At 54.0% G+C, this 24,142-nt stretch overlaps 1 protein-coding gene across 4 annotated transcripts; it reads left to right on the top strand.

Moving 5' to 3' along the window:
- Nucleotides 1-402: 402 nt before the first annotated feature.
- On the top strand, nt 403-23,993 carry NECTIN2 (nectin cell adhesion molecule 2). Of its 4 annotated transcripts, XM_081118114.1 has the most exons (10): nt 525-818; nt 8,664-8,698; nt 8,777-9,050; nt 12,153-12,449; nt 13,286-13,403; nt 13,620-13,768; nt 20,026-20,179; nt 22,055-22,118; nt 22,259-22,345; nt 22,979-23,985. In XM_081118114.1, exons 1-10 carry the CDS (start codon nt 725-727, stop codon nt 23,243-23,245), a joined length of 1,539 nt encoding a protein of 512 aa, XP_080974240.1. In that variant the 5' UTR covers nt 525-724; the 3' UTR covers nt 23,246-23,985. The 4 variants fall into 4 exon arrangements, with proteins under 4 accessions (XP_080974241.1, XP_080974239.1, XP_080974242.1 ...); XM_081118113.1 differs by having other exon boundaries at nt 405-818; nt 8,664-9,050; nt 22,979-23,993; XM_081118116.1 differs by lacking the exons at nt 20,026-20,179; nt 22,055-22,118; nt 22,259-22,345; nt 22,979-23,985 and adding an exon at nt 17,187-17,862 and having other exon boundaries at nt 516-818.
- Nucleotides 23,994-24,142: the final 149 nt, after the last annotated feature.

The following is a 24,142-nucleotide window of genomic DNA, read 5'->3' as shown; positions in this document are numbered from 1 at the left end:
CCGCGTGCCCCACGCAGGTGTGAGAAGGCTGCCGCGACGGAGCGGAGGGGGCGGGGTCTGAACTTCAGGGGCGCAGGGACTCTCGGGGAGAAGCCCAAGCTGTTACCCCGAGAGAGGCTGGGCGGGGGCGGGGCTTCACGGACGCGGCCCGGAGCCCAGACCCGGGCCTGGCGGGTCCTTCGTGGAGCCGCCGGTAGACCGCGAAGCTCCTCGGGAGAAGGGACGCGGTTAGAACACCAGGGGTGGCCACGGCTTGAGCACCGGAGAGAGTAGAGAGAATCCTGAGGGAGGGGCGAACATGGAATCCTGGGGAGCGGCAGGTGCGGACTCGGGGGAGGGAGCGGGTGAGGAATGCGGGGGGCGGGGCGTGTAGAATTATGGGAAGGGGCGGGGCCGAGAGCTGGGGAGGCCGGGCGTCGAAACCCGCGGAGGGACTACGAGGAATCCCGGGAGGGGGGCGGGCCGGATCGGCTTGGCTGGCAGTGGGCAGGGAAGGGGTTGGGCCCTGTGACGTCAGCAGGTCCGAGCGGCCAGAAAGGATCGAGGGGCCGGGGGCACCGAGCCTGGAGAGCCTGGACCGAGATCAAAGCCGGGAGACCAGAACGCTGAGGGAACCGGCCGGGAGCCGGAGCCCCTCAGGCACCTGCTGGCTCGCCCAACCGATTGGTGCCCGCAGAGTGGCCCGCAGGCCCCCGCCCGTCCCCAGTCCCTCCCCGGGCCCCCCATGGCCCGGGCCGCAGCTCTCCCGCCGTCGAGATCGTCTCCGACATTGCCGCTGCTACCGTTGCTGTTGCTGCTGCTGCTGCTCCGAGAAACCGGTGAGAGACTGTCGTCGCCCCCCACCCCGCGCGGACCCAACCCCTCCCCACCTTCTGCGTGGGGGAAGCCTGAGCACCTTGCCCCACCCCTCCCCCCGATCACCGAGCCCCTGTCTCGCGCGCCCTTTTCCTGACTGGCCCCACCGACTCCGACCCCCACACACCCCATCTGAGACTCCGACCCTTATCTCTGCCTGTCTCTCATCTTAATCCCAACTCCCCAGCCTACGCCGGACTTCGTTACCCCCTACCCCTCCCTCGGACTCTGAGGTCGAAAGGGTTAAATGCGAGGCCTCTCGCCCCCTGCCCACCCCGGGCCGTTCAGTTCCCTGGATCTGGACGTTCGTCTTCGCTTCCTCCCTCAGGAATGTCTCCCACTGCCCCCAGCGGGAGGGTCGCGACGACGCGGCGAGATCACCCCCCCACACACTTTTTTTGTTTCCCCAGGGTTGGGCCTCTAGGGCCCTGGGAGTGTTGAGGGTGCGGGTCCAGATGTGGAGGTCCTCGAGAGGGGCGGGGAGCTGGACTTTCGGTCCCTTGGAGAGACATGGATGAGAGTTAGGGCGCCCTGGGGAGGGGCCTCAGAGAGCTGAAGCCTCAGACTCATGGGCTCCAGAAAAATTAGGGTCTGGGGGCTCTGTTTTCTTGGGTCCCAGGTAGAATGAAGGCTAGGGGCTGTGTCTCCTGGGGTTCTGGTAGAATTGGGGGTAGGAGCTCAAATTTGTGGATTTCAGATTGTGTGCAGGGGCCTCTGTCTCCTGGGTCCCAGATAGAATTCGGGGGGGAGGGGCAAGAGGCCCTATGTCGTGAGCTTCATATTTAATTGTGGGCTTTAGGATGTCTCCTGAGGTCCAAATATGATTATGGGCTGGGACCCTGGCCCTTGTGTTCTACATTTAATCGAGGGCCAGGGGTTCTGTCTAGAAGCTTGGAGGTTCAGTCGGCTGGGTGGACTAGGAGGTAGAGTCCCGCAGGCTGGGAAGTTTCCCTTTTCTTGGAAGCCGTCTGCAGGGACGTTCCTGGGGAAGTTTTTCCGGTTTCACTTTTACCGAGCTGGAGCCGGTATCGGCGGGCGCTCTCCTGGCTCCTGGTTCCGGATTCCTGAGTTTCGGGACCTTATCTTTGCTCTAGCCGCGCCTTTGTCCTCGGAGCCCCTGCGGGAGGTGGCAGCGAGGAGACGCCGCCCTAATGCCACGCCCCTCCCTCTGCTAAGCTCCGTAGCCCCCTCCAGTTTCCCACCCCCAACCCCGGTGGGGGAGGGGCGCAACCCCCTGGGGAGGGAGGAGGTGGGGGAAACAGGTGTAGCAGGCTGTGGTCCCGCCCCTTGCAGGTAACCCGACTTCTTATTCCCAGCTGGAAGCTCAGGATTCTGGGTTTCCCAAGGGTTTGCCCGAGGCGATCTTGGAACCTTGGGTTCACCTCTCTGGCCTCATTTCCCCCCTCCACATGTGTCTGAGTTGTTTGACCCAGAGCTGGGTACTGCCTTTTCCTTTCCCTGCCTCTCCCTTCTGGGGCAATGCTTAGACTTCATCCCCCTTTGAGCCAGGCTTTGACTTGGTGCTTCATCTCATGGAATGCTCCAGATCAGCCTATGAGAAAGGTCTTGTTCCTGTTCCCTCTTGCAGATGAGGAAACTGGCTTAGAAAGGTCAAGCCACTCTCCTAGGATGCACAGCTAGTCCTACCCTGAGAAGCCAGACTTCAGACATCAGAGCCTTTCTAGGCCCTTTCTCCACGGGGTGGGCTCCAGGAAGTGCCTCTAAGCCTAGTTTCCGCCTTTGTAAAACAGATCACAGTTCCTTCCTGGCAGGGCCACTGGGAGGATTCAGAGGTCCCATGTGAAAGCTCTTAGCACCCAGGAGGGAGCCTTCCCCGTTCTTGACCCTTTATCCTTGTGCCTTTGCTCTCTTCTCTCCCTCTCTCTCTCTCCCCCCCTTCTTCCACCTCCCTCCCTATCCCTCCCTCCCCTCCTCTTTCCCTCACTTTCTCTCCCCCTCTTCCTCTGTTCATTTCTCCTTCCCTGTCCCTCATCTGTCTCCATCTCAGAGCTCTGTCTCTCTTTCCTTCCCTCCATCTCTCCTTTCCTCCCATCTCTGTTTACCTGTCTCCAGTTCTCCGCTTCCTTCTCCTTGGCCTGCACGAATGAGCCTGCACCACCTGGGCCTCCTGCTGGGTCTGCTCCCTCCCCAGCTTTCACTGACCGTCCCTGGCAGCCAGGCAGCCCCACGGTGGTGGCGGGGGATGGGAGCAGAGAGGACTATAGGCCTGCTGTCTCTTCTCATTAGGAAGGGAGACTGGCAAAGGGGGTGCATGTGCTCACATACTGGGGAGAGGAGAGAGGGAGAGGGATACATGGAAAGGAGAGAGATACAGGGACTAGGAATGGAGACAGAAGCCAATAGAGGGAAGGCAACAGAAACATATTTAAGGATGGGGTTAGAAACAGGAATGGAGCCAAGGGATAGGGGAAAGGATGGGGCAGAAAAACACTGGATGGGACAGAGAAAGGCAGGGGGAGGGAGCTGGACAGAGACCCCAGGATAAAGGCAAAATAGCCTGAGGAGAAAGACTTAGAAGTTTGGTGACAGGCAGGGAGCCCAAAAGAACCCCTTCATGACTGGTGGAGATGTTAGGGCACTGGGAGGTCAGGGCACAGGCTTCTCAAGGCCAGCCGTGGGGAGGGGGCACAGGGAGTGGTGAACATGGGAGGGACAGGGAGTTGGGCACGCTGGCCAGCTCCCCCGCCTCCGCCTGGGACGCTGTTACATTTTTAATGTCCCTGAGATACAGAGAAATGAAGCAAGAAGGGGAGGAGAAAAGGTCACCCAGTAAGATGGCCCAGGCAGAGAAAGTATGTCAGAGATGTGGAGAGACATGGGGAGACCCAGGAGGCAAGGAGATCCCAGGGTCCAAGACAAAGACCCTGAGAGATGTGGACCAGAAAACCTTGAGAGATTAGAGACCCAGGGTGTCCATGCAGAGAGCCAGATCCCAGAGACTGGAAGACCCGTACCCAGAACCACTGATGTCAGAGATACAGAGAAGAGAGTATGGGAACAGCTAGGGGATGTGGGTATCTGCTTGGGCTAGTGAAAATGTTCTGAAATTGATGGTGCCGATGCACAAATCTATGAATATACTGAAAGCCATTGAAACTCTATGCTTCAAATGGGCAAATTGTACAGTCTGGGAATATATCTCAGTAAAGCTGTTAGAGAGTACAGGAGACACAGAGCAGAGACCAGGGCCTCTTGAGACACAGGTGAGAGTGGCATTGCGAGAGAGACAGGTGGAAACCAGAGCCCCTGGGAGTTGGAGACACAGGGGATAGATTTGGACCCTAAGAGCCAGATGCAGAGCGAGAAACAAGATCAGAGAAACAGAAACATCTACAGCAGCGTGTGAGGGGTTCTGTCTGAGGGGCTCAGCCGGGAAGAGCAGTCCTTCCTAGAGATTCACCCCCAGAAATGTGAAACCCCTCAGGGGAGGTCTTCAGGGTGTCAAGCCCCTGTGGAAAGGGAAGGCAGGTGCAGAAATCCAGGCCAAGGCAGGCAGCCCCATATCTTGACTGATGCTCACCTCCCAGACTGCCTCCCGGATGTCCGCTGTGGGGGTGGGCCCTGTGATTAATGCAATTAATTAATTAACGAGGTGGCTGAGGCAGCAGCTGAGGCCAGCGCCCAGAGCACGCCAGCCTTCAAGGGCCTGCTGGAGTCTGGCCGCGCCCTGTGGGAGAGGGCGGGTCACACTGGGGCTTGATGGGTCTGGAGGTGGTGAGCCAAGCCCTGAGGAGCCAGCCAGGTAGGAGCCCAGTCTCAGACCCTGAAGGCCAGAACCCTAGCCCCTTCTTCCTCCTGCGTCCACTCGTCTCTGCCTTGATCTACCCTTCCTTGGATCTCAGGGTTTTAGGCTCTGTATCTCTGCCCCCTAAAGTTTTCCCCTGGGTGTACACGATGTGCCCTACTCTGCCATCACAGGAAGCCTGCGAGGCCCGGGCCACAGGGAAAGGAAGCCTGTCTGGGGACCCAGCTGACACCTCATGAAGCTGTCACCAGTCTGGCCTCCTGAGGGAAGCCGATGTTCCCATAGCCACTCTCCCCCGTTGTGGGGCTGGTCATGTCCTAGCCAAGGTCACCACGGGCACCCGCCCAGCAGCATGCTGGACACTAGGGCCCTAACTCCAGGCCAGCCATCTTCCTGCCTTTGTTTCCGCTGACGCCTCCTGAAACTCAAAACATCAGGGCATCGGCCCATACCCTGTCCCCCTTCCCCCCCACAGCCTGTCAGTGTCCATGTCTTCCCAACCATTCTAGCACCTGAGTGTGTTCCCGTCCAGTTTGTCCTCTGTCTCCACCCCTACCCTGGCCCAGGTACCTCTTCTTCCCCTGGGTCCTAGCCCCACTGCATTCTGAGGGCTCTTTCTAAAGTACAAACCTAACCCTGCCCCCCCCCACAACTCTGTATGGCTCCCCAGTGCCCTCAGGAAAAAGCCTAAGCTTGTACTGAGCCTCAGCCTGTGTGACCTTGTATACTGTTGGTTTCCCATCCTCGTTCATTCATTCATTCATTCAACACATTTCTGGAGCTCCTACAGTGTGCCAGGCACTGTGCTAGGCCCTGGGGATGCAGTAGGAAACAAGACACAGGACAAAGATCCCTTCCCCTGGCAACGATATTCTAGTGGAGAAGATACCTCAGGTGCTAGAGGAAAGATAAAGTTTTGTTATTATCATTAGGGTGGGAAAGACCTGAGGAAGGGAGGGAGGGAGCCGTGGAGACACATGGTGGAAGAGCTTTCCAGGATCGGGGAACGGCAAGTGCAGAGACCCTGAGGTGGGACTCGCCTGACATGTTTGAGGAGCAGTGAGGAAGCCAGTGTGGATGGAGTAGGGTGAGCCAAGGGGAGAAGGTGGGAGACAAGGTCAGAAAGAAGACAGCACAGACCGTGTGGGGCCTTGTGGCCACGGTGGAGACTTAAGCTTTTTGTCTGAGTGAAGAGAGCCATGAGCCATGGGAGGGCTCAGAGCAGAGAGGAGGGTCTGGATCTTCTGTAGCTTTTAACCAGAGCCCTCTGGCTGCTTGTGGGAACAGACTGTGAGAGGCAATTGCCATCCTCCATGGGGAAAATGACCCAGGAGGTAGGTGACAGTGGCTTGTAGATGTATTTTGAAGATGGAGCTGACAGGTTTCCTGATGGATTGCATGTGGGATGGGAGAGAGAGAGGACTCAGGGATGACTCCAAACCTCCAATCCTAAACCTTTTACTGAAGTGGAAATGTCTAAAAAATGGACTGTTAGTGCACAGGGACGGAGCCATCCTGGTCATTCATTCAGAATTAGAAACTTAGCATGGGAACCTTATAGCTGCAGGATCTTAGAACCTAGTCAGAGAGGGGAGAGGTGTGTGACCATCTGGGACAGTATTGGGGATGAGGAGTTTGCTGCACAAGAAGCTAAAAGTGGGTTGTTTTATTTAATCCTTTGAAGCTGACAGCTGAGACGCCACCCTAGGTGTGGGAGGGCAGCCTCCCTTAGAAGAGAGATGGGAGCACCTCAAAATCACAAGGACCCAGGGAGGGGTGTAGGGCTCTGTGGGCTTGGAGCTCAGTTTCCCTTGGAAAGAATCTGGTCTTCTCCTCCAGGAAGCCCTCCCAGCCTCCCTCCCTCAGATCAGCCCTCCCTGCTCTGGGTCCTTCCCCTACTCCCACCCCCACCCCTTCAGTCTTAACAACATCCTGGTGATGACTCTTTGTACAATATTTGTCTTCCCCTCTGGAATGTCAACTCCTGGAGGACAAGCACCTGGTACTTCTGTGGCACCAGCTCCCAGCACAGAACCTGATACACAGTCAACAGTATTTGTTGAGCACCAACTACTTGCCAGGCCCTGGTGTGGGCTATGGGGATAGGAGGGAACAGGCCAGGCAAATCCCTGTCCTCGGGGGCTGACTGTCTAACGCCCAGGGCCTGTATGTTGAGATGCTATTTGGATTTGCATAGAAAGGGAAAGAATGGCTGGGGAGAAGATTCTCCCAGGTTCTGTCCTCTCCCCTTCACTAAGTCCCTTCAAGCTCTACACTAAATCTCAGTCTTAACTATTGAGGGACCCTCAATGGCTCCCACTTGCCTCAAGGAGAAAGCCAACTCCTTGGTCCCACCCTACTTTGCTTTCTGTAGCTCACTGGCCTGGATGTTTTTTCCTGACTGAGTGCCCTCCCCTCCTCGCCCAGCTAGAAAAGGGCAGAACCTTTGGGGCCCCTTGTCCCACATCCTGCCTTTGGGGGCCAGGTGGGTGAAGGGTTTTGGCATCTGAGGGAATGTCCTGAGGGAAGGGGGCGGCCCCACTTCAGCTCCACCCAGCTGTCCCCCCACCACAGCCCCATGTCCTTTTTAGTCTGGATTTTGACATTTAAATCTCCTGACCCCTTGTGCTGCTAGTTCAGTTAGAAATGGTGCTGTGAGGGCGGAAAGTAAATACAAGTGAGAGTGGCAGCTGACCGCCTGTGCTTGACCCAGCTGTGCCCAGCCCTGTGAAGACTTAGGGGAGAAAATCATGTGGAATTTCACAAGGAACCCTGCAGAGCAGCTTAAACGTCCTCATTTTATAGATGGACGAACTCAGGTTCAGGAACAAGATCACCCAGCTGGAAAGAGCCAGAGGAAGTCCCCAGTGATCTGCTTGAGTCCCACACTTTTTTTTTTTAAATCCTCTCCTGAGGATATTTTTTTCATTGCCAGAGAGAGTGGAAGGGAGAGAGAGAAACATCAATGTGAGAGAGACACATCAGTTGGTTGCCTCCTGCATGTGCCCCAAACAGAGCTGGGGATCAAGCCTGCAACAGAGGTATGTGTCCTTGGTGGGAATCGAACCCAGGACCCTTCAGTCCAAGGGCCGATGCTCTAACCACTGAGCCAAACTGGCTAGGGCAAGTCCCATACTCTTGAGTCTAGTGCTTGCCCCTCCAGAAGGGAGCAGCTATCTCCCAAGGTGGGGCCTTGGGTCTGAACTGTGGATATGCGTGGGTATTTCGTGAGTTTGTGTATGTGTCACGATGGCCTTCGCTGATAGACGGCTTCTTTCCAAAAGTCCCTGGGACTGGTCCTACCCGAGAGGCTGCCTTTTGCTGGGCACCCTCTGATTAGGGTCACCTGTTGCTGTGCTCTGGGTTCCTGTGTGAGGCCAGTTGCCCCTTGAGAGCTGGGCGTGTGCCCTTGGCCTTGCCTGGAGGCTGAGTGTCAAGGGCCACTTGAAATTATACTTAACTGGCTGTGTTTATTTAATAAGCAGTGGTCTCGTGTTTCCTGTGGCCTTGAGACAAGCGCTCTACAAATATTCCTTAAAGCTTGTAACAACCCCTAGGAAGTGGACACGGTTATTATCCTCGTTTTATAGTTGAGGAAACTGAGACACAGAGAGGTTAAATGACTTGCCCAAAATCACACAGCCAGCAAGTGACAGAGCCAGGATTCAAACTCAGGTAGTCTGTACCCTCAGTGGCCATGCTTTACTGCCTGGCATAGCAGCGAAACATTCGATGTTTCCCTCTCCCTTCCTCTCTCTAAAATCAATTAAAAGTTTTTTTTTAAAGTGAGAAAACAAAAATAAGGTGAGAAATAAAAACATACGTTCACATAAAAACTTGTACTCAAATGTTCACAGCAGCTTTATTCATAATCACCCAAAAGTGGGAACAACACAGATGTCCATCAACTGAACAGATTAACAAAATGTAGGCTCTCGAATTGTGTTTTCCCATGGGGGTCCCCGCAGTAATGGCCCCGCCCCGCCTGGAGGTGTCTGGGTCCTTCCTCCCGCCCCAACCTCTCTTTTTGCTCTCTCCCCAGGAGCCCAGAATGGGCAAGTTCGCATGCCACCCGAGGTGCGGGGCCGCCTGGGGGGGACAGTGGAGCTGCCGTGCTACCTACTGTCGCCAGGGCCTAAAGGAAACGTCTCACAGGTGACATGGCAACACCTGGACCCGAGGAACCTCCAGAGCGTGGCCGCCTTTCACCCTTCACATGGTCTCAGCTTCCCCAGCCCGCAGTTCGGCAAGGATCGGCTGTCCTTCCGCACCCTGGGCCAGAGCCCTGGCACCAGGCAAGGCTCTGACATGCGGGATGCCACGCTGGTCCTCCAGGACCTGAGAGTGGGGGATGAAGGCAACTTCTCCTGCGAGTTTGCCACCTTCCCCTTGGGCACCAGCCGTGGGGTGACCTGGCTCAGAACCATAGGTGAGCGGGAGTGGGGGCAGGGAGGTAGGTGAGGCACAGTGTGGGAGAGGCCCTTGGTGGTCTGCATCTCTCTCTGCTTTCTCCGCAGTCTTCAGTCAATTGGCAAATATTCATTAAGCAAGTACTGTTTGCCAGACGCTGTTCTGCAAGTTGGGAATACAGCAGCCAACGAGGCATTCAACAAACATGCATTGAACACCTACTGTGTGCCAGGCACTATTCTAGGCTCTAGGGATAAAGCAGTGAGTAAGATAGAGCTCCTTGTCCTCCTGGAGCTTATGCTCCAATAAGGGGGTGTCAGAGAGTAGGTAAAAAGAAAAAGAAGAGTGCTATGGAAGTTGAGGGGGAGCAGGTTACAGTTTTAGTTAAGGCGGTGTGGTGATATTTGATCAAAAACCAGAATGAGGTGAAGGAGCCCTGCAGGTCCATCTAAGAGAAGAGAGTTCAGGCAGAGGAAGTTACAAGTGCAAAGGCCCTGAGGCAGGGTGCACCTGGAACATCTGAGGAAGAGCAAAGAAGTCTATGTGGCTAAAGATGCCTGAATGGGGGAAAGTAGGAAGCGACAGGGTCAAGGAGGTGATGGATCAGAGAGCCTCGGAGACCACGTGAAGACTTTGGCTTTTGATGTAGAATAAGAGCTATGGAAAGTTCTGAGCAGAGAAGGGTGTGACCTGACTTGAGTTTTCACAGGCTCCTTACGGCTGCTTGTGGGGGGTGAAGATGGAAGCTGGGAGACCTCAAAAGAGGTAACAGCATAAGTCTAGGTAGGAGATGATGACAACTAAACCAAGGTGGAGGCTGGGGGGGGGATACTTTAGAGGTAAAGCCAGAGGATAACCAAATTAGGGAACAAAGTAAACACCAGAATGTTGTGATACTCATTTAGAGTAAGAGACCAGTGGCCTTATTTAGGTAGACTGGTCAGGGAAAGCCTCTTAGTCAAGTCCTGAAGTAGAAGGCCACCCAGGGCATGCAGCCACAAGCCGAGGAATGGATGCACAAACAGGGTACAGCAGATGCAAAAGTTGGGCCATGAGAGTGAAATTTGCATGTTCCAGGAACAGAAAGGAAGCTGGGGAGGCTGGTGGCAAAGGCTCAAGTGACCCTCAACAGGGCCAGAGTGCATGGGCCTCATGGGCTGAGCTTCATCCAGAGCCATTGGAGGGGTTCAGACCACAGAAGCACCCTGATCAGATTGTTATGTTAAAGTTACTAAAAGATAAAGCTGGGGCCTTTAAAGGGGAAGACAAAGGTAGATGGAAGCTGGGAGACCAGAGAGAGAAGGCATTGGCGCAGAAGAGGAGGAAGCGATGGAGGTGGGTTGAGAGAAGTGGGTGGAATATAGGCTACTTTTAGGAGGTAGTAGGCACTTGTCCGTGAAGTGAGGGAGGAGACTCAGAAAGGACTCACAGCCTTCTAGCTCCAGCAGGAGGGTGCCTGGCACAGCCACTTAGCGGCATGGGACAGAATCAGGGAAGGCATTTTTTCCAAAGGATGGTATTTCTTTTTTCTTTTTTTTTTTAATCCTCACTTGAGGATATTTTTTCCATTGCTTTTCAGAGAGAATGGAAGAGAGAGAGAGAAACATCGATGTGAGAGAGACACATTGATTGGTTGCCTCCCACACGCACCCCGACCAGGGCTGGGGATCAAGCCTGAAACTGAGGTACATGCCCTTGGCCAGAATCAAAACTGGGACCCTTTAGTCCAAGGCCTGATGCTCTAACCACTGAGAAAAACTGCCAGGGCCAAAGGATGCTGTTTCTTGCTAAATCTTGGCATTCCCCTGGAATCCCACCTTTTCCCAGAAACTTCCCAAGAAGCCATATCATTCTGGGCACTTTACTTTCCCCCTCTCAGTCCCCAGGAGTTTCAGAGGTCTACTCTGTATAGTCCCTGGGTAAACACTTCTCTTTTTAAGAAGCTAAAACCACAGTTTCACGAAACTTGAAGCACAGCTGTTCTCCTCCCGCTCTTTGCAAAGGTCTCTCGTATGCAGTTATTTGTTCTGTTTAAGAGATACATAGAGGACAGCTGCTGGGGGAGGAGCACAGACAGCCATGAGAGTCTGCTTTCTTGGAGGGAGCAGGTGATGGGAGAGCACGCCCCTATGAAATGAGAGTCAGGTGTCAGGAAAGTTCCCTTGAGGAAGAGAGGCTGGGATCTGGAGGAAGAGGAAGAGCAAGCCAAAGAAAAGAGAGGCCAGAGCATTTTAGGCATAGGGTTGCCAAGCCCCCATGGTGGGAAGGGGTGGGGGGCCGGGGGGGAGTTCCTGGAGCGGTCTGAGGACAGATGGAAGGGTGACCAGGGAAGATGTGGGGAGGCCCATCGGAGGCTCTGTGGTGGTCAGGGGAGAAGGGGGGAAGAAGAGGAAAGGAGAGGAGGGCTACACCATGTAAAGAAGCTCGGGAGATACCCAGATGAGAGGTCCAGGAGGCAACTAGAGATGTGAGTCAGGATTCGGGACAGTCAAGGACGCACATCCATAACTATGGGTTGGCATGTTCCTCATGGAGGTTTTTATTCCTCCTAATATTTTTCCATGTTTTCCGGGAGGATGGATGAAAAGGGCAAAAAAATTTATGAGCTTTGGGTTTCTTCATTGCCTCATTGCCTTTATCCCACTTCTGCCACCACAATCCCATTAATGGTGATTACAGGGAAAGAGGTGGGCCTTTCAGCTGGACCTCTGAACCATGTTCTTCTCCTTTGGCTTTTCTTTTTAAATCCAGCCTCTTCCAGGCACTTGGATACTCTGCTTTTCTAGCAGAGCAGGAAAAATATGCTGGCTGAATAATACAATGGCTAGCGCTTAGGTAGAACAGTGAGTGCCAGGCAGTGTTCAGTTTATTTGGATATCAATTTATTTGGTCCACACAACAGTTCTATGGAGTGGGTACTTCTATTATCCCTACTTTACAAAAGAGGAAACTGAGGTACAGAGTTGGGAAATTACTTGTGTCCAGAGCCACACATCTGCTAAGTAGCAGAACTGGAATTTGAACCCGAGCATTTAGGGCTCTGCAGTTCAGCCTCCTCTACTGATGTGTTTGTTGAATGACTACAGGCGAGGAATGACCACCCCCTTTGTTCTTCTCCCAGCCCAGCCCCAGAACCACGCTGAAACACAGGAGGTCACAGTCAGCTCGGAGCCTGTGCCTGTGGCCCGCTGTGTCTCCTCAGGGGGCCGCCCACCTGCCCAGATCTCTTGGATCTCGTCCCTGGATGGGGAGGCCAGAGAAACCGTGGTGCCAGGGCCCTTGTCCGGCACAGACACTGTCACCAGTCGCTACACCTTGGTGCCCTCAAGCCAAGTAGATGGTGTCAAGATCACCTGCAAGGTGGAGCACGAGACGTTGGAGGAGCCAGCCCTGCTGCCTGTGACCCTCTCTGTGCACTGTGAGTGCCGCAGGGTGTGACTGCACCCCTCATGCTGTCTACACAGGCTTCCCCAGGGCACTGCCTACACTAGCCCTCAGTGTTGTCTGCCTTGGCTCTGGGCCACATTCTGCGCTGCCTGCCTGCCCGCCCTTTGTATTTCTACACTGGCTCCCCCAGGCAGCATCCATACACTGTGCCCCCCCCGCCCGTGTCGTCTGCACTGGCTCCACGGGCCACAGTCGGGTAACACTGCCCTCAATGATATCTCTCTATCTCCCTCACTGTCGATATCGACCACTCTGAGTCTGTACTGCCCAACCCAACATTGTCTACACTCACCCATTTACACCATTTCTATTGACTCTCCTGGGGTCTCCACACCAACTCCTGCCCCTCTAAATGATTCCTATCAATACTGACCCCTTCCAGTATGTTCTGTGCTAGCTCTTCCAAACACTGCATGCAATGACACCCCCTAATACTACCCAGAGGTTTCCCTGGCCCTGTCACCTTCCCGACATATCCCATACAGCAACACTGCTTACTCCCCAGGCAATGCCTTTGGTTAAACCAAGGTTTAGTCAAATTCCCTTATCTACTCCATGGATGGGATGCAAACAGCACACAGAATCTATAGTGGCTCCCTCAGGGACTGCCTGCACTGAAAAAACTTCCTCAAAGTGATCCCAGCAGTGTCCCTGGCCAGCGTCTATACTGGGCTCTGCCGTATTTGCCTGACAGTTTCCACGGGTTCACCTCCTGCCGACCCGTTCCATAGGATTACATCCATCTGCTTACCTATCACCCCCTTTGGGATTCTCCCGTCTCTGAGCCAGTCCTCCCATTTCCTCCAGACCCCCCCGAGGTCTCCATCTCTGGCTATGATGACAACTGGTACCTCGGCCGCAGTGAGGCCACCCTGAACTGTGATGTCCGCAGCAACCCGGATCCCACAGGCTATGTCTGGAGCACGTGAGTCTGTGTGGACATAGACTCTTGGGTCTGAGGGAGGAGGGGCTGGGGCCTGAACCATGAACCCTCTAAAAGGAGGGAGCTGGCAGTTCAGGGTCTCAAGAAATAAGCTTAGGTCCCTGGAGCTTGGCTCCTGAGGGCTATGTCATCAGGGACCCAGCCTATGCTCCTCTGTGGACCCTGCTGTCCCCCTCATGTGACCTCCACATCCTCTAGGACTTCAGGCTCCTTACCAGCCTCAGCAAAAGAGCAGGGTTCCCAGCTGCTGATCCACTCGGTGGATAAGCTGGTCAACACCACCTTCATCTGCACCGTCACCAACGCTGTGGGAACGGGCCGTGCCGAGCAGGTGGTCCTCATTCGAGGTGAGCGGGTCTTGGGGGTCGCATGTGATGACCAGGTCTGCTCCCCAAGTGTTTCTCTCTTTTGGTCCTGGGGCTGCGTTGTGGGGAGGCTGTGCCGCCGGCTGGGGGAGGGGTCCAGACCCGCCTTGCTGATGGGAGAGGAGGGCGGTGTGGCTTTTCCCTCTTGCCCCCAGGTGGGATCTGGATTGAGGTGACAGGATAGGCATTGGCAGAGGAGTTTTGGAGGTTGAGGCCTGTGCTGGGAGCTTCCTGCAACGTAGAGGCCGGGGAGGGGTCTTCAGGAAGAGATGCAGTGATGTTGCCCTGGCTTCAGCCAATGAGACATGCCTGCAGAATCACATGACTAACAGTTGGAGGGACACAAGTCGGGTAGCCAGACGGAAACAAACACGAATTTCTTATGGCGAATGCTGGTCGTTAATGTCTGGAGCAACTTTTAGTGTGTGTTGGACATTTGTGTTTCTGGAGTTGGTGCTTTGGAAATGGTGACTGATGATAAAATGGGTCTATGGGTGGAAAGTTCTCCGAGTCGCCTTGATGTGGACTCAGAAACACAGACCCCAAGGCACCATTGGAGAGGAAAAGCAGGAAGGCAGACCCAGCCTGTGCACAGGCTGATGGCAAAGGGGTGGGGATCACAGCTGCTTGCCCACACACCTAGAGAGAGGAAGGGACTATCACAGGGCCATGCACCCTGACACTCACACACAGACCCACTCCCTGGCTGGGAGCAGAGTCCCCTTCATGTCAGAGCCACAGCCAGCAGGCCCCACAGCTACAGATACACCCTGTGTTTTGAGATGCATTGCAATCAAAACAGACTTGCCCATCAGGTAAGCCACACACTCTCTCACCATGACACACCCCCAAGCGGGCAGGGACACCAGCCAAGACATTGAACAAGACCAGATACCACCCAGCCAGAGCCTGAGAGATGCTGCACACACCTGGGAAGAGCCATTCTGGGACACACCCTCCCAGCGAGACTCTGTGACACACACCTAGAAAGACACCCAGATGACAACAGACCCCTCCTTTGGAATGCAGACACTTGCCAGGGAGATGTGATGGACCTACTCAGAAACATTGTCACAAACAACACACTCAGACAGCTGGCCAGCCCTCCACACATGGTCACGATCAGGTACACAGACACACACCTGAAGGGAGACACTACTACCAGATGTGCTGGGCAAGGGGAAAGGATCATGGGAATCAAGAATTCACATGCCGTTACATCATCACTCATATAGAGAAACTCCACAACAGCCTTGGGGTGCACACCCTCAGAAACTCTCCAGAAACCCCGTTATAGAAAGTCTCTTTCAACAGATTGTCATCTGACAAATATTTGTTGAGGTTTCCTCTTGGCCAGGCTTTCTCCTTGATGCTGGGAACACAGTAGCGAACAAGACACATCCCTGCCTTTGAAGGTACACCTAGAGAGGTCAGCTCCACCCACCCAGCAAGGCACCCAACTGGAAATACTCCCCTGAACCTCTACCCCAGAAACACACCTGAGAAACGGGTCCCCACCCACACTCGGTCAGAAGGCACCTCCAAGGGGTGCAGCCTGCAGAACCCAGATACAGTCATACTTAAGGGCCATCGGAGGAATACATAGCCACAAGAACATCCCCCCAGAAAACCACACAGAAACCCCAGGATTGTCCACTGCTGGGAACACACCAGCTCCAGAGTTGGCCCTTTGCCAGGGTTCACCCAGTAAAACACATACTCAGAGGCCCGTCAGGACCCAAGGACCAGGGGATGCACAGGCCCAGAGAAAGACCAGCCAGTAAGGAAAGACACCTCCCCCTGACTATCCCAGAGGTAACCGCACACCTACATAGAGTCAAAAACATCATTGTGAAGATGCACCTACAGAAAGCCACCAGCAGAAATGGAGACAGAAATCCAGGCCCCGGCAGTGCGTTTGCCAACAGATGGCCTCGCCCAGGGAGAAAACTCCCCACTCGAGGCGAGTCTCTCCCCAAGGGTTTCAGGGACACGCCATATTCCCCCACACATGCAGACCCAGATATGGCTGTCATCGACTTGGTTTGGGGTTCACACCGGTGCAAACATGGGTACACAGGCCGCACTGCAGGCTAGATGTCACTTCAGGGAGACTTTGGAGAACCCACGGGCACAGTAGCACTCATCTGCCACCTCATAATCCCAGCTCCAGAAACAGACAAACGTCCCAACAAGTGCTGAAGCCATTTGCCAGCCCCTTTGGACAAAGTCAGCTTCATGCCCCACCTAGTGTCCAGGATGAGACATGTATCCCCTCCCCCGCAAAAAGGTTCACAAAATAGTTCTTACCCTTCATACTTGAGGTGCACTTTTACTATTACTTTTTTTTAACTGCTGCTTGTGAGTCACTAAACTGATTTGATAGCCCACTGGGTCGTGACCCCCTTTTTGAAAACACCCAGAAACATGCCCTGTGCAGAGGTACAGAGAGGGGAGGGTCCGTGTAAGTGGACCCCTCCTGGTCTCTCTCCTGCAGGCCCTGCATGCAGGGGGGGAGGGGAAGGGCACATGCGTTAAGGTTCCTGTACTTACATATGTCTGTCCCTGGTTGGGGGCCCAGCCCTCCCTGGCTTCCTTCTCACCTCCACTCCCGCCCCCAGCCTCCCCCCTACAGTTCAGCCACTGCTGGGAGCACTAGAGGGCAAAGGGACAGTAGGCTTCCTGAGCCCCATTTTCCACACGGGGGATGGGTAGCCCAGACTGGAGCCAGGTGGCCCAGACAGGAGGCAGGCCGCGCCGTCCAGACCAGGTCCTCCCGGCGCTCCGAGGGAGGAATTCTCAGGAGGCCCCTCGCCCTTCTCAGGCCTTCTCTCAAGTGCAAAGAGCTGTGGAGTCAGACAGCCTCCTGCTCAAATCCACCTCTCCCCTCTTCCTGGCTGGATCCACCCCAAGATTCCATGACCCTGACCTCAGAGCTCACCTTCAAGGGGTCGAAAACTCGCATGCCTACTGGGTCCTGGCAAATGACCTGGTGGCCAGGTGTGGAACTCCGTTCCCTTCCCGGCCACCACCCTTCACTCAGCCACAGCCCATCACCAGGTGGAGGACAGGAGACTGGTGTTGCCAGATCTGGTATTTTTCCCCCTAAATGAAATCTGGAATTTTCGGTGAAAGCACCTGGCTTCTGAAATGTTGGCTAGCAAGTTTAATAACACTGTGCGGATGTAAGGAAACAGCCAGGGCTCACCAGCTGGCAACCCCTCTGCGTGCCAAGCGCCCATCCTGTAGAGAAGAGTGAACGGGCTGTCCCCTGCCCCCCCATTTTGCCCAGCCAGAGCCCTCTCCACGCCTGTCACTGCCCCCGCCGGGTTCTCCCCCAGATGTATGCTCTTGACCTCGTGTCTCCCTTTCTCTCTCACCCCTCCTTCTCTCTCCTCAGACACCCCCCGGGCCTCTCTCCAAGACGAGGGTCCAGTGGTGTGGGGGGCCGTGGGGGGGACACTGCTGGTGCTGCTGCTTCTGGCTGGGGGGGCCTTGGCCTTCATCCTGCTGAGGGGCAGGAGGAGGAGGAAGAGCCCTGAAGGAGGAGCAGAAGGACGAGACGCCGGCCGGGGGTCCTATGATCCGAAAACTCAAGTGTTTGAGAATGGGGGCCCTGTCTTCTGGACCACAGCTCCCAGCCCCCTGAGGCCGGACGGCAAGGACACGGAGGAGGAGTATGAGGAAGAGGAGAAGGCAGAGAAAGGCCTCATGCTGCCTCCATCGCCGGCACTCGAAGACGACATGGAGTCCCAGCTGGACGGCTCCCTCATCTCCCGGCGGGCGGTTTATGTGTGACCCCCCCAGACAGAAAGACAGAGACCGAGCCTACCAGTGCCAACCGCGGGGTCCAAACTGGTTGGACTCGTTTGTCTGGATGACGCTGGAGCTCAAATGCTACCTCCCACTTTCCTAGGATTCAGAGGGAGGTGGAATATCACACACTGGATTTATGTCTCCAGGGCTGCATGGGGGGAAGGGGGACCCACAGAGGACCCCCCACCCAGAGACTTGTTTTTGGCTCTGGCCTGCCCTGTGACACTCAGGAGTTAATAAACGCCTTGGAGGAAAACGTGGGGGGTGTCTTGTAATACACTGGCCCCCCTCCTTGGGGGTAGGAAAGCTGAACTGGGCTCCTGGGCCTGGGAGCCTGGTGGGGCTAGACTTGGGGAGGCTGGGGGGCTCTTACCATTTGGGTCCTTGAAGGACACCTTGGATGCTGAGACCCCCTAGGCCAGTGGGACTGGGGTCTGGGCTTAGAGGCTGGAGTGCTTGGACTTGTAAGTTCCAGGACCAAGGCTGCCATCTGGGGTGCAGCGGCCAGACTAGTGGGAGGCCTGACTTCCTGAGAGAGCCAGGCGGGGATCCTCCTGGGCCCTTGCAGAGGGTGCTATGATCTGGTTATCTGGGAGCAGCTCAGACCCCACCTCCTCAAGGTTGCTGAGGACCTTGGAAGGGAGGACTGCCCTCTGCATTCTCACGGCCCCAGGGGGAAGGGGGGGGTCGGTGAGCAACCAGGAAAGCCCCACCTCTGCACACTGCACAGTGGCCTTGCCCGGTGTCCTTTCTCTTCCTTCTTCCTTGGGGGCCCAGCTAGAGGGAATTTTCAGTGATTCAGAGGGAAGGGCTGCAGTTCTGTGTCCTGCCTAATCCCCAGAACTAGAACAACCCTCAAACCCAGGCTGGGGACTGAGATGGGAGAGTGGGACGAGGAGGGGTAAATCCCAGCCACCTCCGCTCCCCAGCCCTGTGGCTGACACTGGGCTTCCTCTCTGCTCCTGAGGCTGTCACATAACTCAGTAGGCTGAGCTCTGCTGCCCAGACTGGGGCTAAGCCACCAGGAAGGGCTTGCGGAGTTCTGACTTCCACTTAACTGCCGGGGATAAAGCTGTGACCGCAGGGAGACCTAGCCCTCTCCTCCCACGCATGCAGTCAGTAAGGATGGCTGCAATAACAATAATTTTAGGATGGCCAGGTGTTGGCTGAGTGGCAGTTATGCTCCCATGCTCAAGCCCTCCCAAGAAGGCCGGGCTGTGGAGCAGGAAGTGTGGAAATCGGACAGTCCAGGAATCCAGGCATAGTTCCTCTGGGGGGCTTGATCTCTGCTGAGTGGGCTTCACGGAAGATTGAAGCCTATGGGTGGGCTTTTGTTATTTCCTCTGGTTGTTTATTTTCTGTACCACCTCCTCCCCTCCCCGGCCCCTCCCCACCTAGAAGGCGGGGGTGGGAATTTTGTCAATCTGGCATATAGTAGGCCCTGAGCACCCATGCCTGCCCCTTCTTACACATCTAGCAAAACCAGCCTGCCCCTTGGAACTCACAGCCTAGTGTGGAAATTAGCAAATACGCAGGTAATTGTTCCAAAAACAACTTTAGGAAGTATGAGGTGGTACACAGGAAAGGCCCAGTGGGACCACGCGTTTCAAGCCATTTCCTGTTAGGTTGGAGGAGTTCTGGTCCTCTGCCTAGTATGACTCCATTCCCTATAATGGATGACGGGTTATGATCTCAATCCCAGAATCCCCCCAATTCTCTGCCTTTTAACTCTACTTCCCTCCCCTCGTCTCCCCACGCATCCCTTCCTCACTCTGCTCCTTGCTGTTCCTTAAAAACAACACAAAGCTTCCTCAGGGCCTTTGCATTGGCTGCCATCTCTGCCCAGAAAATTCTCATATCCTCATGGTTCCTTCAGGTCTTTGCTCAAATGTCACCTTGCAGTAAGACTGTCTGACTACCTGCTCTGTCACTTCTTATCACCTTCCCCACTATGTAATCTTTTTTCTTTATTTTGTTTTTTTTTCTCTTTTAAATATATATATTTTTTATTTTTAGAGAGAGAGGAAGGGAGAGAGAGAGAAACATCAGTGTGAAAGCAAAGCAGCCATCAACTGCTTCCTGCATGCCTCCTACCTGGGGTTGGATTATGCACAACCGAGTGACACCGGCCTACTATGTAGTTTATCCTACATCACTTACTGCCACCTGGCGTATTAGCTCTTGTAGTTGTTTCTGTATTGTTGGTCTCCCTGCCCACCTAGAACATAAGTTCCATGGGACTGGGGGCTTTTGTATATTTTGTTCACTACTCTTTCCCACAAAAAATGCTTGGTAAGGATAAGTTGAGTGAAAGAATGTCCCCTGCCTTTGAGGTAGGCAGGTGGGTGGTAACTTGGGGAGCAGGGAGTAAGGAGCTATGGTTTCCTCCTAGAGACCCCCTTACACTGTCCCTCTTCTTGCAGAGTCCCCCAACACAGCAGGTGCAGGGGCCACAGGTGGCATCATCGGGGGCATCATCGCTGCCATCATTGCTACTGCTGTGGCCGCCACAGGCATCCTTATCTGCCGGCAGCAGCGGAAGGAACAGAGGCTGCAGGGGGCAGAGGAGGAGGATGAGTGAGTGATGGGCACTGAGCAGTGGATGGGGGAGGGGTCCCAGAACTGGGGAGCCTATGGTAGGGTGAAGGTAGGAGAAAATCATCCGTAATGACTGTGAAACAGAGACACCTCAAATTACTATGACTTAAATGGGGTGGAGAGGCAGATCCCAGGCTCCTGCTATCTTGTTGCTCCACCTTTGCTCACATTTCAAGATGGCTCCCCACTCTTCTGTCATTATCTACACACTTGACAACCAGACATGGCTATCCTGGCCTCAAGGTCCCCCGTTCCTGCCAGTGGGAAAAGGAAATAGAAATAGAGGGTATTCAGCCACCCTTTAAGGGAACTTGTCACTTCTTATCACTTCCATTGGCCAGAACCTGTCACATGGCTGTCCCCAGCAGCAGGGCAAGCTAGGAAATGTCTTTACTCTGGGTTGCCATGTGCCCAGCTAAAATATTTTTTAGTATGAGAAAGGAGGAGCCTGGATATTGGAGGAAACTAGCCACACTTCTCTGTATAGAGCACTTGTTATGTACCAGGCTTGACAAGATGCATTTGACATATGTAACCTCGACGAAGCCTCACATCCATTCATTTATTCAGCAAATATTCAAAAAGTACCCACTCAGGGCCAGGCCCTGGAGGTTAGGAATGAAACGATGAGACAAACATTTAAAAAGTGTCCACATACATAAATATATCATGGAAACATAAATTCTTAAAGGGAGCTAATGATAACCGGTTCATGAAAGAGGAAACAGGTTTAGAGAGCTGAAATCACTTGCTGAAATTCATTCAGCAAGTAAGTGTTTGGGGGCAAAATGGTTCTGAAATAATACTGCTTGGGGGGGGGACGACAGACAGTGCCATGGGAACACTTGTTAAAAATGCATATTCCTGGGCTTATACCAAACCTACTAAATCAGAACTTTTACAAGAATGGTTCAGAATCTGTGTAACAAGCTCCCTAAGTTATTCTGATGCACAAGAATGTGTGTAAACCACTGTCTTAATCATCTAGTCAATGCAAAACGACTTGCAATTGATCTCTCCTGTGCTCAGCCCAGTGCTGAAACCCAGTGGTGCCTGAGATGGCCCTGGCCCTTCCCTCCTGGAGGAGACAGACCGTCCCCAGGCAGTGATGGTTCACAGTCTGGAGGAGACAGACTGTCCCCAGGCAGTGATGGTCCAGCATGCCAGGGATGGGCTAGGGAACCTGAGGGAGCTATGAGACTCAAGAGGGTTATGGGTCATAGAAGGCCTCCTGGAGGGGGGGATATCTGAGTTGGGTATTTTTTTAAAAATATTTTTATTGATTTTTAAAGAGGTAGGAAGGGAGAGGGAGAGAAACACTGATGTGAGAAACATTGATTGGCTGCCTCCTGCATGCCCCCTACTGGGGATTGAGCCTGCAACCCAGGCATGTGCTCTGATCAGAATGGAGCCAGCAACTCTTTGGTGCACCAGACAACACTCAACCAAACTAAGCCATACTGGCCAGGGCTTTACTGAATTCTTCATAGTGGGTTCTGGGAACACTGTGTTGAACAATGATTTCATTTTCTCCCTCACATTGCTTATGGTTGGGTACAGTCATTGAATGACATCAGAAATAACATTTCAAATACAAACTCAGTTAAGTGCCCTGAGAGGTAAGTAGGTATACAGCTAGATGTGACCATATAACAGGAGTTCCTGATCCTCCTAGAGAATCATAGAGGCTTCCTGGAAGAAGAAGATTAATGGGATGAGTAGGAGTTAGCCAAGCAAGGGGAATGGGGGTGGTGGAAAGGGATATCAGACAGAGGGAAGAGCCTGTGCAGTGGCCCTAGGGTAGGAGGGCTTCTCAGGTCTGAGCTTCCACCTGACCTACCTCCTACCCCACAGCCTGGAGGGGCCTCCCTCATACAAGCCACCAACCCCAAAGACAAAGCTGGAGGAGCCAGAGATGGTAAGCACTTTGCCTGGAGCCCAGGCCACCCCCACCTCCATACCCACCTTTCCCCACTAAGGCCAGGGCTGGGAGGAGGGAGCTGGGAGAAAGAAGCCGGCTGTGCTGAGTCTGACCTGCCCCACCCCTTCCCACTGCAGCCCTCCCAGCTCTTCACTCTTGGGGCCTCAGAGCACAGCCCACTCAAGACCCCCTACTTTGATGCTGGCGTCTCATGTGCTGAGCAGGTAGGACCTTGGGTGAGAGTGAGGCTCCCTTCAGGGTCTGAGTTTAAGGGCCAGGGGTTAGTACCTGTCATAAGAGGTTAAGGACTAAAGGTCCACAACTCAAAGTCAGAGCCTATGGCATTGAGATGAGTTTAGAACTCAGTGGGGCCTCCCCCACTGAAAAAGTCCAAAGACATGAAGTTAGAGTTTAAAGTCACTTAGTCAATGAAGATTGGTTGAACATCTACATTTGCTAGATACTGTAGGACAAGACAGTCCCTACAGTGGTCTACTGGAGGTCAGGAGTCAGATATTGAGTTTGTGACTAGTCAAGGTTTAAGGGGCTTTTTCAGGTTTAAGGTTAAGTAGTTAAGGTCAAGAGTAAAGTCAAAGGTTCATGGGGAAAGACTTGGGTCTAGAATCAAAAGACAAAGTAGAGACCCAGGATTGACAGGGTGAGGTCCATACTCTGGACTTTGAATTAGGGGCAAGCCATATGATTGTCCCAGTGCATTATTGATCCAGGTGACAAGGGTGAGATTGGGTCTGGTTGGCATGTGGAGCTGGTCAGGATTTTGGAGTCGAGGGGCAGTTTGGGATTCTATGTCATGCTCAGGAGGTGACCTTGGGCTCCTATTTCATCCCGACCCCCAGGAAATGCCTCGGTATCATGAGCTGCCTACATTGGAAGAGCGGTCGGGGCCCCTGCTCCTGGGGGCTACAAGCCTGGGGTCCCCCATCCTGGTGCCTCCAGGGCCACCTATTGTGGAGAGAGTTTCCCTGGACCTAGAGGACATAGATGATGATGAGGAAGACTACCTGGACAAGATCAACCCCATCTATGACGCCCTATCCTACTCTAGCCCCTCTGATTCCTACCAGGGCAAAGGCTTTGTCATGTCACGGGCCATGTATGTGTGAGCCGCCATGGCCCTGGCCTCTTACCTCTCATTCTTTGATCCCTCAACTTTCTGCCAGGAATCTAGTGCCACCTGATCTCTGGCCAGACCACTAGCGGTCAGTGAACACATGCATCTTCTGTGACTTCTACCTTGGTGGTTCCACTATGACTTCTAACCCATGATCTCTGACCCGGAGAAACCAGCCATGACAATGGAAACCTGGCAACCATATCTCATAAGTTGAGGGGGTTATGTTTCTGCACAATCTCTGACCCAAGGACTGTATGTGTCCTCAGGCAGTAAACTCCCAATAGCTCTGCTGGGTTGGATGTTGGGGGGCAGGTACCCTGCTGCTCAGACCTGAGCCCTCCAGGCAGCAGAGCCCCACTTGTCCCCTCCCCACCCTGTCTGTTCTTCAGTGGTGGGAGGGAGGGGAGTCCCCAGCCCAAGGAATAGCTTCTCCATCTCCCTCCTGCAGGCAGGAGTCACAGAGTCCAGACTCTTCCCTGAGTCCCTGCTTCTCCAAATCCTATCTTCAGGGAATTAAGCTCCAGCCCAGGACTAGATAGAGTGAGCATGATGCAGAGTGTGCCTTGCCAGCCCCAGCCTTGAGATGATTTCCTGTTACTTTGAAGACTACTAAGTCCTTTTACTGCTGCCCAGTGGGATGGGACCCAAACATCTCCCGGGGGGGGGGGGGGGGGCATCTGATATTGTTTTATAATAGGGCATTTCCTACAAATATGAATTTATACTTTGACAAGGTCTCAGTGTGTGTTTTCTGTGGGATGTGAAGGGGAGGAGGGTGGAACATGATGACTAATGAATCAGAGGCCCAGGCTTTCAGGGAATCAGTAGACTGGAAGTCAAGATGGGTTACAGACAAAAACAAAAGAGCCAAAGACATGAGAAAAAA

This window comes from Miniopterus schreibersii, assembly GCF_964146895.1.
Source record: "Miniopterus schreibersii genome assembly, chromosome: 18".
Taxonomy (NCBI): Eukaryota; Metazoa; Chordata; class Mammalia; order Chiroptera; family Miniopteridae; genus Miniopterus; species Miniopterus schreibersii.
This window is presented reverse-complemented; position numbering and strand designations above follow the sequence as displayed.

Excerpts from the sequence above, each read along its gene's own strand:
- NECTIN2 (XM_081118113.1), top strand. The coding sequence starts at position 725 with ATGGCCCGGGCCGCAGCTCTCCCGCCGTCGAGATCGTCTCCGACATTG. Across the intron at positions 819-8,663 it reads GCTGCTGCTCCGAGAAACCG|GAGCCCAGAATGGGCAAGTT; the intron begins GTGAGAGACTGT and ends CTCTCTCCCCAG. Across the intron at positions 13,404-13,619 it reads ACAGGCTATGTCTGGAGCAC|GACTTCAGGCTCCTTACCAG; the intron begins GTGAGTCTGTGT and ends CACATCCTCTAG.